Source organism: Toxotes jaculatrix, chromosome 8 (genome assembly GCF_017976425.1).
Source record: "Toxotes jaculatrix isolate fToxJac2 chromosome 8, fToxJac2.pri, whole genome shotgun sequence".
NCBI lineage: Eukaryota > Metazoa > Chordata > Actinopteri > Toxotidae > Toxotes > Toxotes jaculatrix.
The window spans coordinates 6,153,936-6,174,590 of NC_054401.1; the positions used below are offsets into that span (position 1 = coordinate 6,153,936).

A 20,655-nucleotide genomic window follows, 5' to 3' on the forward strand; every position below is an offset into this window, starting at 1 on the left:
GTTAAAACAGAAAATCTACAAAAGGTTAGAGCTCCAGGATGACTGCACTAATTAGTGTTACCTTCGAAGAAGAGGAGGTTTTCCTCTTCAGCAAAAAGTCTCTGCTCTTCTGTGCGTAGGAGGGCCTGGGAGAAGCTCTCAAAAAGCTTTAAGCCCAAGTTTTCCCTTGCTTATCGTACAATATTTTACCATTTCCTTTTACTGGACCTAAAAGAGGCCTCAGTCCTGTCCACTGCGTTCCATCCTCTTTAAACATCACCACTGAACAGAGCCACTTGCCTTCACTTGTCTCTTGCATTACTTTGCCTTCAGCCAACATTTTAAATTGCTGACATACACTCATTTCTAGCTTTAAACATGTACTTTCCTTCTCCTATTGTTCTCTCACCTTTACTATGTTTGGATTTTTTTTTTTTTCAGCATTTAGACTGAAGTCTCTGTAAGTTGTCTTAGTGAGTCTCCTCAGTCTCTCCAAGTCCCCGAGAGCCCCTGAAGTCCAGCTCACTGTTCATATTACATCAGCTAATTACATGATTGCTCATGTTCTTCTTGGCTGTGCTGCCCTCAGGGACAAAACCAGAAACGGAGACAATAATGCTTTTAGATAAAAATAAAACAAATTAATGCGATAAACAGATGAAAATTTGAAAACACTGCACCAGACCTAATAGCCAGGATTACTCTAAACTGAAGAGTCAGAAGATATAAAGAGATGATAACTGGCTCTTGTCCATACCTATTTATTACAGTCCTCAATTTATAATAGAAAACCTAATCAATACGTAATAATTTAGTGAGATAGCTACCATTTTGAAAAATAAAACTTGAGATGATGTATGGCACAGAATTGGGTCACAATATGGTGGAGTTCAGGGGAAAGCAGATGATGAATGATATTTTTGAAGAATGGATTCCTGAGATTTTTTTTTTTATTAAATTGTGAATTTTAAAACTTTGTGAAATTAAGACCTGGTAGATTGAATGCATAGACATGTGCCCTGGACAAACATAGGAAAATAATAAGTATTCTTTGGCCAGGAATGAACAGCTTTGGTCAGGTTTTGGTAACTCAAATTATTTGTTGTGGTTAAAAAATAATACAGTTCAACCTTCCTCATAATAGAATTCTTCTTTGCAAATTGTGTGTGGTTCATTGGAACTGAAGGTCATTATACATGTGTTTATTTTCCATCCTGGCCTCCACCAACCTCAGGTTTATACAGTGTAGCTAAATTACATTTACCCACCATTGCTATAACTCTAAGATCCACTGAGGGCTGTTCAAATCCACAATTCATCAAGTCCACAAGCGGCCTCAAGCTGGCTTTAAACAGATTTCCAGAGAGCCTACTTGGAGTGTAAACTTTACCCATAATCCACAATGACACAAATGTGATGATGTAAAAACTAAATAAATAAAAATAAAAAAATGGGCCATATTAATTTTGTTTTGTTTTTCATATTTGTTGTCTAAGTTTATAAATGTAGTGAGGTTTCATTTTGCCCTAATATGATCAGGCTGAATAATTTGTATGTTTGTTTTCATCCCTCTGTGTGTTTGGCAGTTGAAGAGCTGTAATAGATGATGGTTGAAGAAAACACTTTAATGTACATTCTGATCATATCTTTTATGGTCACTATGCAGCAGACCTGTACATATCCTACATAAGGTGCCAATATCAGTTCTGTTAAGAACCTTTCAGAAGCCTAAGAAATATTCCTTTGTCTCAGCCTCTTTGCAGAACTGCTTCCACTATGCTCAGGATGTCATACAATATGATGAGAGCTGTGAGGTCTGGGGGTAATTGGCTTTGTAAAATCTTAGTCAAAATGTAAATTTATGTCAACGTTTTTGCAGGTGTTTCTACTTTTATCAAATAACTTGGAACAACAGAGTACAAACAAACTGCAACTTGTGACAGGTCTATAAATAATATCCGTGAGTACATGGAAACCCAGCTCAATTACTGATTGAAATCGTGAATACCATTAATGAAGGTTTGCAACTGCATACACGGTATCTCTTGTTTGGATCAGGGTTTTGAGTATCACACAGAGGCGATGTTTCTACACTAGTGTGGAAGCTGTACAATAAGTGTCCTGCGGCAACAAACACTGTATGTCAAAATGAAGAAGAGGAGGAGGACATGCTGATTAGGGGAACAGCATACCATACTGTGCTAGGCTTAATTGTTTTGTACAAACAACAGCATATAGTTACGCGTGTATAAGACATGCTGAATTGGGGTTTCCCTTAGGCCAAAGACTAGGCCTGTTCTCTTAATTCAATTGCTTCTAACATCTTGATAGTCACTCTTACTCTCTGTGTATGCAACTTTGCTGTTGCTTCTATCTATCTATTTATCTATCTATTTACTTCCATAAATCATTAATCATTAATTCTGCATCACACTACAGTCAGAAAATAACATTTTTTAAAAAATGGTGTAATGAACCAGTGGTTAACATTGTGAACATGACTGACTCCTGATTCACAACAATGTGTCAGATCTAATTAATAGTGAATAATAACATAATAATAATTTACAAACAAATCCCATGCTGTAAATAACCAACGTTGGGCTTTGATTAGTTGACTCATTAATCAGGCCTGGCTTTTCTTAGAGTTTGCCTGTTCATCTTCCTCCACGTCTCATCTGGGGCAGATAAGCAGTCAGTTTATCCCCCACTGTATTTATTCTAATTCTGTCCGAATACCATAAATCAGCAAGCAGCGCTTTATTACTAATGAACTCAGCAGTAATGAAGCATTAATTGGTTATTTGGGGAATAAAGAAACAAGTGTATCAGTCAAAAACGGAACAATACATCAGCTAATATGAAAATAATTTCAGACATACAGTAAACACTGTATGAGCTGTGCGTTGTTTGTGTTTCTGACTGGGGAGGTCAGCTGATATGATGCAACATGACTGTAATGAACTGCCAAATATTAGGGAAGTATGCACAGATTTGGAAATCTAGTTTTCTGGGGGTTTCGCTGCTTCTTGTGTAGTAGCCAGTGTCTGTCTGGCTTCTTGCTTTCAAGCAAGACGATTAGCTCACTGTGTGAATGGCATTTTACTGAAAATTAGATCTTTACTATGGGCAACTGATCCTAGCGCTTTTAGTACCTGATGTAGCACCGAGACTAAGAGACTAACATGTTTATAAATGGCTCATTAGTACTTCTGCATAAATATAAAGTGTCTTCCTAAATGGGTTTATGGTGCCTGCCATTAAGTCAGCAGCGTGATCAGATGGTGTGTTCTCCGCAGTGCTATTCTGCTCTGACATCCTACCCAGTCCACCCAGAATCTACAGTGTATGTCTGTGGGCAGGTTTCTCACTCACTTTGCAGGCTCCTACTCCTCTGCCCTGACAGCATTAATTTTGGGCTTTTTTGCTGATCAGCAGCACAACCTGTCATTCTACCTCGTTCTCTTTTCATTCAGCTTCTGCCCATATGGCTCCAGCTACCCCTCACTCACCCCCTACCTCTGTCCCTGTAGTTATTATGCCTGCCTGTCCCCCCGTGGACTGTTTTCTCTGAGTACTGCAGCAACACCGAACTGGCTATAAATCACATTGCATTATCACCGCGCCGTGCTTCGCCTCGCGCTTTGCCCGCCCACCGCACGCCTCCGATTGGCCGGCGATGCTCCTCGGTCGGCCTCTCCGTGCGGGACATCGGTGCAATCGTAAATCCCGCCTCCTTCCTCGGGGCCGGTGATTGGGAGAAAGGGGCTCTCCTTGAACTGTCAATCATGCTCTTTCTCGTGCGCCTCGCATTCGGTGCTGCTGCCTGCGACGCGCTGAGTGCGGAGCGACGAGACGCGCTGCATACCAACAGAGACATACGAGAGCAGACAATTTAAAGCAGAAGTGGCGACTTGAGACTGGTCAGGACGCTCAGATCCCATCCTGCTCTGTGTCACAACAAAGCATATTTATGTTAAGTCATTGGACAGTTACAGTTTAGATTTTACCTTTTCTCTTTTCCATGCATTTTCTACAAATATTTTCTCTTTTCTTCAAGGCACTGTGAACCAAACTAAGTGTCTGGGATATTTGTTTTTTGTTTTTTTGTTTTTTTCTGCTCTTATATTTTTCTGGTTGAAAGATTCTGCACAGGAGAAGATAAACAACGACCCCCCACCCCCTCCGCCTCTCTCTCCGACGGGGGTCATCAAAAGGAAAAGTCTAGTGGATAAGACTGATGTTTTCGTCCAGTCACATGTAGAAGCGTTGGACTATTGCTATTGACATTCACCCTCTGGGTCGTTTTCTATACACAGATTCCCTGCAACGGCACCGTAAAGAAGGAATACCAAGGCTGCACTTGGCTGCAAACACAAGCAGAAAATCAATCAGAACTCCATCATGGGCTGCCCCCTCTTGTGGAACGTGTTTGCTGGTTTGATCCTGGTTCTGCTGTCGAAAGGTAAGTTCTTACGAGCTACTTTACTGATCCGCTGACGGCTGTGCTGCTGCGTCTCTACGCATGAATCTTCGCCTTTCATTTTCTGAAAACGGTTGTGGAGGTGAATACTAATGATGAGAGGAGGGGGTGGGGGGTCTACCTGCCTGTGAATCACGCGTGTCTGCTGTACCACTGCGCCCGCGCTTTCCCTTTACTCAAACCGAGATAGATCGCCTAGAAATGTAGAGAGACTCTCTGTCTATATGTGTGTGTGTGTGTGTGTGTGTGTGTGTGCTTGCATGCGAACGCGTGCGTGAGCGCGTGAGCGCAGCGCCAGGTTCATCTCAAAGCCAACCTCGTGGTTGAGTGTAAGCAACGACTGATGCATGTTAAGATGTTTACTATGGAAAAATGAAATAGACTCCCATCCCCAGTCTTCTGTGAACATTCATTTACGTGACGTGACTGGCCCGGTATCCCACGCACACGACGCACCACCAGTGCAAAGAGGGGGGAATTGTGGATTATGGGGAGGGGGGGTTAATGTCAGTATGGGCAGAAGCAATGCAGAGAGACTCAGGAGAGAAAGACAGTGTTTTGTTCTCTCACTTCAAAAGCAAGGTCGAGAGAGACAGAGAGATAAATGGTGGCGGATGGACATTTGGGGTGGGAGGGGTGGGGGCATGAACTGAGGGGGCAGTCAAACCTTAATTCTCTTTTTTTTTTTTTTTTTGATCACTGGCATAAAACACACAGCTCCGCAAACACACTTCATTCCTCTGCTCTACCATTTCTCAGTTCAAAACCTTTAGCAGTGTCGACAGAAGTTGCACAACCATAACATTCAGAAGGCATTTTAAACTGCTTCATTATGAATAACACAAACAGTATGTGTAGATGTGTTGTTGTTGTTGTCCACGGGGAACACTGGCCAGGGAATATTTAAAATCCTTTTGCATCTTTCATCATGTCATCCTCTAATATTCAAACCATGCGATGGGATGTCCCATCATACATTAGTTCGGCACAGTATTCTCAACATGCACTCTAAATTCCCCCAACCCATCTAGCATGAACGCACACACACACACACACACACACACACACACACACACACACACACACCTGGCTCAATTAGTCCTGCCTTCATCCTGTGGGAAATCAGTATATAAATAAATTACTCCGGCCCTTAATAACAATAATTGATGTGTCAGTGCAATAAGATGTGAGGTTAACAACCTGCAGATGTGGACGGGCTATAGCCTCCTGCTCCTGAGCTCCTTGTGGGCAGGAGAGCCCAGCTGGTCATGGTTGGCTTGCCACAGCAAGCCCCTTCTCCACACCAGGCAGAGAGCAGACGGACAGCCCTGCAGGACGTACACAGCACACAAACACAATGGACTCAGCGCTGCTCAAACCAACCTTACAACCACACTGAGTCTCATTTCAGCTTTCAGCCCTCTGAATTTGTAACCTGTGGGGTTTTCGATGTGAAGGTGTGTCCAATCATGTAAGCCACAGTTGAGGAATGATTGGATATTGATGTGAGATGTGCACATTGCAGCACATGTGAATCAGATTCATCTTGGAGAGGGATCCCGCCTGCTGCTCTGAGTTGCTGTAGGTCCACAACACGTCTGTCTTTTAAGGTGGAAAGCATGCATTATAAAGGAAGAACATGACTGTTAAAAGGGCACCGTCCACTGCTTGATAAATCATGCAGCAGTGGAATAATCCTGTGCATCTGTGCCTGCCCCTGAGAGTCAGGCTAGAGTGGTATGTGGTTGCATAAATGCCTCACCACTATTGTTTAGCAGATTGTGTGAGTTATTATTGCCTGCTTAATGATGTATAATACAAATTCCTCTGAATGACTGTACTGCTTCTACGGTATTTTATTCATCTGAAGATATTTCTTCCTCTTGACAGTGATTATCACTCATTTAGCCACTTCACATTACCCACGACAAATATTTATTTAGAGAGAGTGTCATTTTATCTTTAATACCCACAGAAATACACAGAGAAATGTGTTTCAGACCTGTACAATGGCATGCCAACCAAATTGAAAAGGGCTTTTTCTGTGCTGCAAAACTCCATTAGGCTATTCAAAGGTTTCTTACCAGCTTGGCGTTTGAATGCAAAAATCACAACCACACCGCCACGGGTGTGATGGTCAGCTCCTGGCATGCCATCATACCTTTCTCTTCCTCATTTATTCTCCCTTTTTACTTAAAATATCTGAGAACCATAACTCAAGAAAGGTGGATGGCCAAGTGCCCACTCATACACACAGTAAAATATCTGCGTATTTCTGGCACACAGGCTCAATTAATCTGTCTGCAATTAATCAAAACCTTTTTCATCTATGAGATCAGACACTGTGAGGCTTTGCTGTTTTCCTGATGATGGAATATTAAGGTTTTGAATGTATCCCCCACACACCACCAGAAATTAAACAATTTAAATACCCTTCGCTCAAAGGATTTCTGTTATGACACAAACCTGCAAGATCTGATCATGAGAATAATGCCATCACTGATTCAGTGAAAAATGAAGATGACAAGAGAAATTGCCTCTGCTTTCTGTGCCACATAGGTCACAACAGAGGACGTTTAAGGTTGTTTCTCAGAGGATATTATTTTAATTCTAAATTTAGATAGTTAAGAAACAGACTTCCACCCTACAGTCATCCCTTAATGCAGCTGCTGTGGGAAATTCCACTTTTGCACTGTACAGTACGTATATGTTATTAAAGTTCAAACAGTCCAACAGATGGGTCTTCCCACCAACATGCACTGCTGTGATGGGTTCTGGAAGAGGAAGTGTAGGAACACAGGTGAAAACAGGCGGGGTCACTTTGTAGCCCACCATCCCTCTTGTTTCAGCAACATATGGGGGCCAAGTGGGGTCAATGCGCATTCGCATGTTAGCACGAAGCCACCCTCCCTCTTCCCTGCCCCCTCACAGACACACACAGACACACACACACAAACACACTCGACTGGATCACCAGTCTTGGCTTGCGGATGAAGAGAAGGGGGATGCCAGCATCAACAGATGCCTTGCGCTCCTATTCTGGAGGGGCCTCTGCTTTTTCTCCCTCCCTTTGAAATCCATGGTTTCTGTGTGCTGTTGTTCTTCATGTTTGGCTTAAAAATGCTTTGCCATTTTGGCACGTTTTATTTATCTGCAAGTGTTGGAGTGAGAAGGCCTGGATTTGGTCTCAAGAGCCTCTGGGACAAGGGTTGGAGGTTTAACTAGCCTGGGGTGGGTATGTGGTCTGAATGTTTTGCGCCTGTGTGTCACCTTGTTCTATTTCTCTTGCTGGTGGGTGGTGTACTACGATGCGGTGGATTCGGCATCTTCCACTGAATCTATTCCTCACATATAGCGGAGCCAAGATAGTACCTTAAGAAAATGCAGCTGTATTTTGATCTATGGCTGGCAAGAGACAGTTACTGTGATGGACAATGAATAGGTGAGTTTGCTGTTGTGTGGAAATGTAATATTAACAATTGAGAATTGGTTCATCAAAGTTAAAACACGTTATAGATAAAGAGAGAATCGCCAAAAATGCTTAGTGAATAAAGCACAGTGTACTGGAGAGGCGCTGTGAGACTTGTTTTCATTTTAACTGCTTTTGATAGATTTCAGTGGTTCTGAGTTAAGAAGTACTGCTATGGTAAAGGTATTACAGAGTGAGAGAAAACTTAATATTTTCCAATCTTAAAGCAGCTGAAAGAATTTGAAAGTAAAAATAGTACTTTCAAGTAAAAATAATGCCCACTGAAGATTCTGTAGAATCACTTCAGTTCTGTGACTTAAATTGCTACTCTGATTAATTTAGAAGTGAAACAGGTATTGTAACCACTGACAGTATTTTTACTGGATTTCAGTGTGTTAAGGATCCACATCTAGGACTGTAAAATACAACCAGTTCATTTCAGTCTGTGTTGTTCCACCTTGGAAAACCGGCAAAAACAAACACACCAAAGCCAGGTAAGTAAGAACAAGTTTTAAAAAAAAAAACAGTATAAAGTGGGACTCTCTTTTTATTACCTGCCATGAGTGCAAATTAAGCAATGTAATTGCACACAGTAAAAAAGGACATTTTTAAACCTTTGCACCTGGCTCTGGGGAGTCTATACTTCCACCCTAAAAGAAGCAGCTCAAGCTCTTAATTTACGGGTGGCAGGTATCAGTTGCAATACCAATTGACCAGAACAGAGTTAATTTTGAGTCGTATTCATTATCATGCCCTAACTACGCAGGCTTTGCAGCATTTTAAATTACAGGCTAGACAGAGATCTATAGCCTGTAAGCTGATGACCCCACAACCTGCCAGGCTGAAGCTGAACTCTGCATCTCGTAGTGTTAGCGGCTATCTGGCCAGAGCGATGACTGAGAGGTCATAGGTTCAAATCCTTTGAGGATGGTTAGCCACAGCATTGCTCTGGACAATAGGCGGATGCAGCACCAATTTGCTGCCCTTGAGATTTCTCCTGTCGGTTTTGATAAACACTTCACTGGGCCTCACATATTGGTTCGGGGGATTGGCAATTACACATAGTGTCAGTGTCATAAATAATGATTACAGCAAGGCTTGTTTGCAATTATAATTACAGTTATAATATATGGAGTTCAGTGTAATGGAAAGGAACTGGGACCGCTTTCAACTCGGGACAGGTAGTTATACTGTGTTTAATTACTGTAGTAATTCGCTTCGTTACAACCTCCCCTCGTCCTCCCCGTGTCTCAGTCCCAGCTTAAAGACCTGTGTCGGTCTGGGTGTGAATATGAATATGAGCTGTGGGTTCTCACTGTAACAAATGAAAAAGGGCTATGTTTTATTTAGTGTAGAGGAAGGATCATTCAAGAGGGAGCAGAGTGGCTGTAGAAGCAGGAATAAGTGGTGGCTCATGTACTCATATCAACCATTGCCCACACACAGACACACACACACACACACTCTCACAGCGAAACAAACGTATGCATGCATACGCTGTGGAATCGCTCCTTTACTTGCGCCACTGGGAAGATGAATTTCAACTGTTCCCCTGCTGAAGTTGAGAGTGGTAAATCAATGGAAAGCCAGTGGAGCCAAGCCATAAGGAGACGAGGGGACATTCTTATGCATATACACATCAGCATGGATATTAATATCTCATTGATTTCTAATTCAATAGTGTTCATATAGGGAAAATCAAATAAGCCTCAGAAGAGTGGAAATTTCTTCCCTTTGGTTTTCAAGGCTTCACTACACACTGCAGATTGAGCTGTCTGCAGGGGAAAAGAGAGAGAGAGAGAGAAAGATGTTTTCTTGTTTGGTGATGTGCAGATGTTACACATTTAAGAGGAGTGAATACTGTTAGAGGGGAGAGAGAGCGTGCGCTGTGATTTTCTTTCCTCTATTCCTCTTCCTTCTAGTCTTTTTTTGTGCCAGGGAGTTAGCATCATTGGAAACACAATTCAGATTAGTGCAGGCTGCTTGTCCTAGGGGAGCCGGGAGGGACGAGGGTCCCGCTTCTCTCCCTGTCCTCATTACCAAAAGACAAGGAGCTCGCCGGCAAATCAATGGAAAAGGCTTAGGCACTAATGCAGCCCATGCCTGGTGATGGGACTTTGTGGGGCTTTGTGTATGTGTGTGCTTTGTGTCTCCTTGTGTGCATGTGTTTATGTGTGTGATCCTTCCCTTGTGTATGTGTGTGTGTGTGTGTGTGTGTAAGTGTGGAAGTTTAATCATTTGTGCTACAACAGAAGGCTGTAGAAAAACATTAGTTTCAAACGACTACTGAATTGCTCGGTTTTGGAGTAACCTCAAAACTCCTGGTTAACTGCCCTGATATTTACCACAGGGACATACGATAGCACGGAAGCCCTTTAATTACGCAGAGATAACGTCAGATTCATCAGTGAATCCATTTAGTCCACGACTAACACTGTTACCATTGTAATTATAATTGCTCAGGGTATTGTTGCCATGACTACTACTACTTCAATAGCCTGCAGTTGTGTACAACTTCCTTTACACTGACAAAAAAAAAGAGCAGCACCTTGGTGTTTCCTGTCAACAACCCCCTCCAGCGGATGCTGGCATCAAAATGTGCTCAAGAATCCACCTGTCTCACGGCTCAATCTGGGCTGCATCTTTTCTTGCTGTGGCTGATACCATTGTTGTTCTCACATTTGCTTTCATCCCACCCTCGCGCCTCTTGTTTTGTTTACACAGGTAAAACTACTGGGTGCAACAAATGCTAAATAATGGTTTCATGTTGTGGATTTTCAGCCCCTCCGCCGCCTCTGACATCTCGTGGTGCTGGAGGTGTTTCTGGGTCTGCGTGGTGGGGAAGGGAGGGCAAGAGGGAAGAGAGGGAAATAAATAAAACTGAGGAAAACAGATCAATAAATATTTCAGCAGCTGCTCCCTTCACAGACTTCTCCTGAAGCCATAAGAGGTGGAGAGTGAGATAGAGAGAGGGAGGGATGGATAAAGTGCACGAAAGAGAGAGAGAGAGAGAGAGAGAGAGAGAGAGCAGGGGTGATTGTGTTCCAGACTCTCATTCACAGCGAGCGAGAGAGATGGAGGGTGAAAGAGAGAGACAGAATGGGGATAATTGTGTCCCAGACTTTAATAGACAGAGCGAGAAGGCATGAGTGAGGGGTGGAGAAGCGACACAGGGTGTGCTAACGAGCACCACATACCAACATTGTCTCCTATGGGAACAAAAAAAGGCATATGAGAGGCTGGGCCCCCGGACTTTGGCACTACATAATAGTGACTGTAAGAATCTCTCTCCTCCTGACTTTCACATAATTCTAATTCCTGTCAGGTGTTAGCGACAGACCGTGTGGGTGTGTAGTTTGTGCAGCGATCAGTTCTAAATGATAATGAGCCGGCCAGCAGCTGAGACGACTAACGTGTTGCTGTGAATCAGGCGTGGCCAGTGTCAGTGCCACCACACTCCAATCATCAGCTGGTATGTTCTCACATTGCCATGAAATTTGCACACACACGAACGCACATTACATGCAGCGCGTGTAGTGTGATATGTATGTTTAATACTGAGAGCGAGAAGCAGCAGGAGGAAAAAGACAGAGGGAGCTTATGAGAGTGGACAGGCCGGAGAGATGGAGGAGTTATGAAAAAATGATTGAAGGAGGGCTGCTGGGAGGGAGTGAGGGAAGAGAGACAGATGGTGTGAGGGAGGAAGGGGAGGAGGGACTCAAAGACCCGCAACAGGCAGTGATCGAGATGGATTGATTTTGCAAGCAGATGATTAGGTGGAATAAAAAAACATGGCAGGTTTATCCTGCCAATGAAAACTGTTTGGGTGATATTGCTGTGAGTGGGAGAACTAAAATTGTTTCAGGGTCACTTGTGTGATATCATGGCATTAAGGAGCTGGTGCTAATGTGATATGCCACCGGTTAGGGAGTCAGTCCAGCAAGACAGCACACCTCTAATAAGATGCTCATGCAGTGCACCCACATCATAATAAGTGGTTTGGAGCTTGTCAAGAATTCACAGGTTACATAAAATATTATATTTAGATACGCTTTAAAAATGTCAGCACATACAGCAGCATTCGAATTCCAACATTACATGTTTTGATGTTGCTATTTGGAAAGCGGCATAATTAGGAAAACACACCATGCCGATCGATGCCGGGCGGTAGACAGTGCTTGGCGTATTTGCCCTCCATTCAGAGCTTATGTTGTGATTTAGAGATATGGCACAATTCTCCTGTCGTTTTAAGGCCGACATGTGGCTCCAGCTCCAGCTGTGAAGGTGCCAGTGGGATTTTCTTGTAATAGTGTCCATATTAGCACGACATCCTGACAGTAAAGACTCAGTTAGGCAGAATTTCACTAAGGATTTGGCTGTGACAGCCCCATAAATGGTCTTACAGGAAATGTTTCACAGTGTCTTGAAAGATTTTCATTCATTTCTCCAGGTCCTGTGGGTATTGGGTGCTAAAAATTTCTGCACACATTCTGAAGCAAATGATCACAGGGATATCTTTCCAACAAAATATCATATTTGTGATACTGTAGTGCTATTGTAGTAAGTGGGATGTTAGGTGAGATTTCATCAAACATTTGTGCTGAAATAGCCCATTAATTGGGTTTGGGAGAAGACGCTGCTGTTATTGTGTTATGATATTTCACTAATTAGGTGTGGGGTTGGATAACGCTAAAAGCCTGTGCCGCCCTTCCCAGTTTTGTAATGCAGTGAGTGAAATTCCATTAGTGCTTGGGCCTGCGTTGGAGTGGCTGTGAGCACAGTGTTCAACTCAGACATTATTTAAGACATTTCAAGGATATGGCGTGCTTTTAAATTGTGCTTCAATCACATTTGATTCTTTTATTCACTGAGGGATGTGGGTGAATAATGATATCTAATTTTGTTGTGTAATATCATTCCTGAGGTGCCAGTGCGATTTCCAAATTGCGCTCAAAAATCTTTTTCTTTTTCTGTGGACGTTTCAAGGCTGCAGTGCACTTTAAAAAAAACATGTCAATAACTTTTTCTTTCCTCTTGTGTTAGTGAGGCACTAAATATAAAGGATTATGGCCAAACTGTACTCATTAAGATGCATAATATCATTCCAGAGATGCAAGTCGAATTCCCAATTAAAAATTCTCATCATGCTGTCCTTGTTGAGCTGCTGTTTACTAGTAGTTACAGCAATTATTGCAACACTAGAGCACATGTTAATATAGAAATTATATAATTATATATAAAAATTACTGCCTGAACTGGATACTCCCCCGTCATCCAGTGTTCTGGGTTAAGGCTATGTTTGATACACTGATCAATATAGAGCTGGAAGCATCAAATAGGTTTACTACATAAAAACAAACACTTTAGCAACCCTCCCTTTAGAAACGAATCGGTGAAATCATTTTGTCACAGCAGAAAAACATCAAACTCTCTCCCCATCAAGGGGGTACCAGCTGTATCGATGTGACCTTTATCTGGCCAGCAGACCTCCAATTCCATTAAGAAATAATGAAGGTGTCAGAAAGAGGCAATTAGCTGCTTAATGTTGGGCAACAGTACTCTAATATAACACTTTTGCTGACAAGTCAATATCTATAACTGACAACAACCGCTGTACTCAGAGTCACGATAAGAGTTATTGGAGTTGTTGACATTATAGAAATGAATTTCTTGAATTAGTCTCCACTGCTCCAGTTTGTTCTACTGTATTTTTATAAACAAAAATATTTCTGGTGAAATAAACAAAAAATCTGTGATAGAGATGCCTTTAAACGGTACTATAAAATGAAGAATCTGGTCATAGACTGAATGACAATGTGACAAAAGGCCACCAATACAAAATAAAACATGAGAAGGTTCAACAACAACAACAACAACAACAACAAAAGGCTGTTTTGCAAAGAAAATGGGTATTCAGCTTGATGTCAGGGCAGGAACCACAATATTGAAGATTTAAATCAGATATCTGAACCACAGAAGATAAACGGCCCAATTCAGCACTTGTTATTAGGCTTCGTGTTGCCCTATTTATCGTAAATATCTGCTTTATCAAACCTTCAGTTACCTTTGTTTGTTATTTTGGGTTTGACAGCTGTAATCAGAATTGATTTGGATACTGCAGGGAGGCAGCTAAATCAGACATGACAAATGTGGGGCAGACAGTGCAGGTGTTTTCTCAATCAGGCCGATGTGAGTCATCCTCTCATGAATCCATCATGATCAAGACTTATTGACATTGGGCTTCTATTAAGATTGTTTTTGGTTTCGACAGGACAGAAAAAAGAAAGACAGCTGATTGACTACAGTGCGAAAAGTTTCAGCAAAAACATGCATTTCAGTTCGGCCTTACAGAGCATTTATAAACTGAAAAATGTTGGAAGGAATTCTGCTGGTGCTATTGATTTTGCTTTAATTAGATTTTTTTTTCTTTTTTATTACCAGACTGGTTTTGTGGGGTGAATTAATGTGGAAAGTCCTAATGGTGGGGGACAGCTTGCCTTAAGGTCCAGTTATTTCAGACAGTTAAAGGAATTACATCATATACTGTACGTATATGTGGATTTTACTTTATTAAAGCATGTCACTAAAATTTGGTATGAAGTGCTGAATATGATGTACTTAAGCAAACATGTTTGATATCATGTACTGAATAACAAGCTTTTTAGCCAGTGCCTGTCATTTAATGCCTCATTTCTGCCCCCTGCATCACACCAAGGTTTTTATTCTCAAGTATATAGATGTCCGTTGTCAGCGTTTTGACAGTGCAGTTTGATGTAGTGCAGTGATTTTTTTTTTTTTTTTAAAGCAAGGATTTCTAAATGAGCAGAGATTCTCTTTTTATACAAGTGTGCTGCACAGGCTGAAAGCAAAAATGGCACAACACAAGTTGTCAACCCATATAGACTGAAAGGCTTTGAAATACTGTGTGTTTGAAACTGCAACATTTCAATTCAGAGGACAGCAATTACACAGTCAAACATGGAAGTGGATAGAATTGCATTACAGTAGTGCCGCATTTATTATAATGTAAAAGCCAGCCAGTTTGTGTTCTATAAATTATGCTTTAGTGCTCAGCCCCAGGGACCCCCCTGGCTTTCTGACTGTGCCCACTCACCCATTGCTACTTTCTGCTTTCAGCTCACGCTTAAAGACATGAGCGCACAACCTAAGGCCATCTATTTGCTTTTTCTGGGGCAACTTGATGCCTACAGGGATATGGACAATGGTGATAAAAAGTACCATCAGAGTTGTCAACCTTCTGTGTCTGTCCTGATTACCTGCCACTACCACTTGACATCTTGACTTGACATCTTCACAAGTTGAAATAAAAGCTGTGCCTATCCTGCTGTGGTGCCCCCTGAAACATACTCCCTTTGCAGCAAGTTTAATGTGAATGTGTGTAAATATTAATAACTTTATTCATTCCATGCTCGTTAAAAGATGACACCATCCAGCAGTCTAACCAAGAGGTATATCAAAGCAGATGTTGGTGAATATATCACTCATAACCTGCAATACCATGATGGGAACCTCAATCAGCAGAACCAGCAACTAGTTTCACAAATTGTACTAATGGCCAAATTAGGACAAATGGAGTAAAAATTAGATTTTGGAACATCAAGGTGATATCCCAATGTCTTCAATGTCTCATATTTTCACATTTTGATAACTTGATACATTATGCTAACAATTGGTAAGATGTTTTTTTTTTCCTGTTCAAAAGTATGTGAAAGCATTTATTAATTATTCTACTCGAAGGATTCTGGCGTGGCATAGAGGAAAAACACTCGCCAACCTTTTTCAGAGATGCCGGTTTGATCCCCGATTGCAGTGATTCCAGCTTGGCTGGGTGCTCCATTGAACAGATTTTAGTGTTGGCTGATGGGAAGCCAGTGGGGGATCCATGTGTACTAGAGGACAAACCTTCCCCAGGACAAAAACAGGGACCTGGCAGTGATAAGGACTGTGGCACAAGTACAACGTGGCTTTCCAAAAACTGCATAAACAATATTTTTCATTCTACACCTGTAAATAGTTTCATACACGCATCCTATAGGGGGCCTTGATTCTGTGTTGCAGACCACTGACTTTAGGGTGGCAGCGAATGGATCCACTATGCATAAAGTCTGGGGAATTGATTAATCCTGTTTGTAGGGAGGTCGGGGAGAAGCAGCACCTGTAATGGCTCCCGCATATAAGGAAGTCAAAGGGGAGAAGAATTCTGCATTAGAGGAGGTAATTGGTGGGGCTGGAAAGGGTAAGGCCACTCCTGGGATGCACTGTGGTTTGCACAAAGGATGGATGAGCCAGATAGAGTTGGTTGAGACAGAAGCACACCTTATGGAGCACTGTGTCTGGCTGTGGTTGGTTGTTTTATTTATTAGCTCTGCCAGGTTGGTTGCCACATTCATTTCATGCCTGTGTTACTCCACCTGCATCTTCGGTCGGAGCTGCTGATTTTAAGTAGCTCCCTAACAGGTGACTAGCTTTCCCTCAAGCTGCAGAAAGCAATACAAATGTAGCTGTTATTTTAATTATAGGTGATTAATAATATTTTAATTTTTTAAATATCAGCTTCAAGCTTTTGATCTTGTGCACACACTGGCCTTTGGTCTCAGATATTTCCTTTCAGATGTTCTGGGTTTTATCATTGAATACAAATGTGATTTGATATAACTAAAAAAATCCTTGAGCAGCAGAGTCATAAAGCTGACAGATCAACTTAGCAGTCCTTCACTGACTATTATTAACCTACATCATGTTCCCTAATATGTTTGCTTTATCGTCATTTCTCACCAGTGCTCCTTGCTGTTACGCATAATATCATGCAGTACTGGATTGCTTAGTACAACTGGGCTAAACATATTGAATATGACAACCTCCCATTTCCAAAGTAAGACACAAAGAAAAATATCCAGATGTTGTATTTGAGTTGCATACAAACCAGACTCACACCTGTTGTGTTGCGTGCTCAGAAAACTGTGCAAATTCAGCCCTGGCCATGGGTGAGTTGTTAGTAAATTGCTAGCGACAAACCAAACTGAAGGGTGTGGTGAAGTCTAGTGGCTTGAGAGAGGAAGAGTAAAGTGAGGAGTCTGACCTGTCGGCCAATCAGTGGGAATCAGTGTGGAGGGGAGGAGAGGCTCTCAGGCTGGCAAGCTGTTTTCCTCATTGTAAAAACAATTTCTGAACAAAGAAATAAGTAAGTTACCCCGTTAACATCTGACACAAACATCGAATCTGGACCCAAAATCTATCGTTTCTCCTTTGCAAGTTTCCATAAATAGAGGAAAGGTGTGTCTGAGTGTGTCTGAGAACCAAATCCCCACTTGACCTCTTTTTGTGTCTGCAAGAGGATGACCTACCCGTCCAAAAGATTGTCTGAGTCCATGATCCAGGTGCTCAACCCCAGTCTCATCTCATGGTCCATCAAAACACACTGGGGAAATGGCTCTCCCTTCTCTTTTTTCTCGTATTCCTTCCCCCATATCAAACAGACAGCCACTACTAAAAGATTCATGCATGTGGACTTTGGGTCATTAAAGAATGATCCACAGCAAAGCTGTTTTTTCACCGTCATAATGAAATCCAATATTCATGAAATGGATTTTCCTCTCTGCTCTCCTACTCACTCTAGCCACAGATGTGTGTTTGCTGGTGTATTTAGTCTGTGTTTGCACAGCCTTGTCAGGCTAGCATGGGTTAATGGTATCCTAAAGGCGCATTTGCAGGCCACCTAGTTAATTACACAGGGTTGACGGATGACCTTGCCATACATTACCTGTGTAAAGCAACGCAGAGTTAAGGCATATCTGGGCTTTTCTAAGATTGGGGTCAGAGTAAAGACCAGTTAATCAAACCTTTGTTTACACAAGTATGGTCCCCCCCATACAGAGCTTCCAGTTAGAGGTAGCAAGACAACATAATCAGATTGGTACATGCAAATCCAAAACCTAAAATATACAAATTTTGACAAAGTTTTACTAATAATAATTAATTTTTGCATCTCAGGAATCGGTTTCTCATCCTGCTTATGTTTATGTATAAAGTTTCAAATTTGTTATGTTTAAAACATGTTGGGTTCTATATCATTTGCTGAGGGCACAACTGTGTGGTTATCAATTATGTGGATGTGGTGGTTAATAATAAATAATTATAATGATAATACAACTTGTTTACATACAGCAAATATTGTACACAGGGATGAATTATAACATAGCTTGCAAAGCTGAAAACAGACAGATGCAAAAAAGTAGAGAGAGATATTTAAAACGAATAAAAGTAACATTAAATTATTAATGATTAATTCTGTGAGAGAGCTAAACTAGAGTAAATTGTAGTGAGTAAAATTAACACTTTTAAATGCTGCCTGCATGTATGAGAATCAAATAATCAAACAGCATGACTCAGACATTAAGAGACACAAGATCCTCCCCACACACAACACTTGATACTCTACTACTAATCCAGACAACACAATGTAATAACCCTCCTGTAATACCAAGGGGCCCAGGTAAAGATCCTTCTTCTTATCAGCCTGTCATACACACTGGCACTGGAGCCGTTCTGGAACTGACCACTAGATGGCATTAGCTTAAAAAATTCAACCACTTTCTTGGTGTGCAATTATTTATCTAACTGCAAATTTTCCATTTTCCTTCTCTTCCACACCTGTACTGGCTTTTGTGGATGCTGGTTACCTCAGCCTCAGGCTAGATATTGGACAGCTCATCAGTATGGGTGACAGGAGTTGGGGTGGGACCTTCATCGACTGAAGGCAAAAAGGGTGGAAAAGCTTAAAAGCTTAAAGTAATAATTCGCTTCTGTAGGTATAAAACGGGCATGTAGGCCTAATTTAATTTTTTGGGTTAGCAGTCATACTAGATTTAAAATAAAAGCAAGTGAGTGACACCAGTGTTGATAGCCCAGGGCAGTAGCGGTGGCTGAATATTCATGAAGTCATATGGGGCATTGTGTTCTAAAATGCAAAGAACCGAGGGGAATTGATGCAAAACATCCTTCCTGCTACACCAAATTATAGCAGAATATGTAAAATCTGCAATCTCTGTGATTAAAATTGTGCCCACAAAATACCACTATCATCACTGGCATCAGTAGCAATTTTAATCAAGTCATCTTTTTTTGTCATATCATGAAGACATTATGCCACGTTTGATCTTCACCACCTTCATTATGATAGCCACCAACACTATCATCAACACTGATAATCAGCTGAATCTTTCCTCCCCATCTTCTCACTGTTATCTCCATCTTTATCACTGCTGCTAATTCCCAGCATCACACTCGGCTCTCTGCGGCACAATTGTGTTTTGTTGTCGCAGCGATTCAGTGTTTTTTTTTTTACCACAATTACATACTCCACTGAAGCAAAGGAGGTAATCCTTTCTCTCACTGTCTTTGATTATATTTCATTGCACTCATTCTTCCACCCCCCCCCCCCCCAAACCCACTTTCACCCCTCCCCACACCCATGCACCCTCTTCTGGAATCTGTAGCTACCTCCATAGTGGACATCTGTCTTGGCTAGCTTTTTGTCATTCTGTTTTTGACTCTAGGTTCCCTGTGTTACCACTTTGTCTACATCAGTGTATGTCTTCCTTAAAACCCATTTCCATGTTTCTTCCTCCCAGGTTCTCTGGCGAAGACTCTTTCTGTGCCTTTGGGTGTTCCTCTCTCAACCCATCTGCTCTCCAGTTTTTTGGGGGTTTTTTTCATTCAAACTGACCCCCTCTGCCTCTTCATCCTTATGTGCTCCACCTCCATTGCTCTTCTACTCTTACTGTGTCATAAACTGTGAGATGACCAGGGAGCACAGGACATACTGCTCTGTATGGAGCTGTCTGCGGTGCAAATGGTTTGTAACAGGTGTACAGGCACTTGGATTGGAAGGGTAGAGTGTGTTTGTATATGCATGTGTTTGTGCACATTTGTGTGTCTATTGCTGTCATGCACATGTGCACATTTGCTAACCAGGCCTATTCTCAGTGTGACTCTAAGTGAATCCAAAATCCTGGCAAAAAGGACAGATTTCAGAAGGGCTGTGGTTGTGCATGCGCACTAGAGTGTTCATGTATGTGTGTGCCACGTATACACATACGTGTGTGTGTGACAAGAGAAAGACGGGTCACGTCTGTGATGCCTGAGGCTTTGAGCGCAGAAGGAGGCTGGGTGAAAAGGTCAACGCAGGGTAAGCGCTCCTCCTCCTATAAAGCATGAGTCACCCACAGGAAGTGGAAGTCAGCAGAGGTTCCAGTGCAGTGTGCACCCCCCACCTCCTGAGGGGACCTCCACCCACAGGGACAAACACCTCGTTATCTCCTTCATCGTTATCTCTGTTACTGTCGTCCACACCTCCGTTGCTGTCACTGCGAAGGAGAATAAAGTCATCACACACACACACACACACACACACACACACGGCCACACACACACACACAGTAGCAGGAAAGGGAGCGCTTGCTCCATTAACAAGTGTTTTCTAATTGGCTCTGAGCACTGACAGACAGCCACGCGCTGAACAAGAGCTTTCTATAAATACAGTCTTAACAGGCTCGCTTCGCCCCAACGTGAAGTTCACTGAGAGAAATGCACACATGCATGCTGAATCGTGCATGCACACCTGCCTTCACACAAGCTCACATATGCGCACACACGGCACACGAGTTAGACAAACAAGTGAATAAATCAGAGCCTGAATAAATCA

The 20,655-nt window shown here is 42.1% G+C and overlaps 1 protein-coding gene across 1 annotated transcript in view; it reads left to right on the forward strand.

The window, feature by feature from the left end:
• The first annotated feature begins 4,312 nt into the window (after positions 1-4,312).
• The window catches only part of iglon5 (IgLON family member 5), an 85,424-nt gene continuing 69,081 nt past the window's right edge, over positions 4,313-20,655 (forward strand). The window contains exon 1 of the mRNA XM_041045372.1: positions 4,313-4,444. Coding sequence (XP_040901306.1) covers positions 4,384-4,444 — 61 coding nt within the window. The 5' untranslated portion in view covers positions 4,313-4,383. The remainder of the gene's footprint in view (positions 4,445-20,655) is intronic.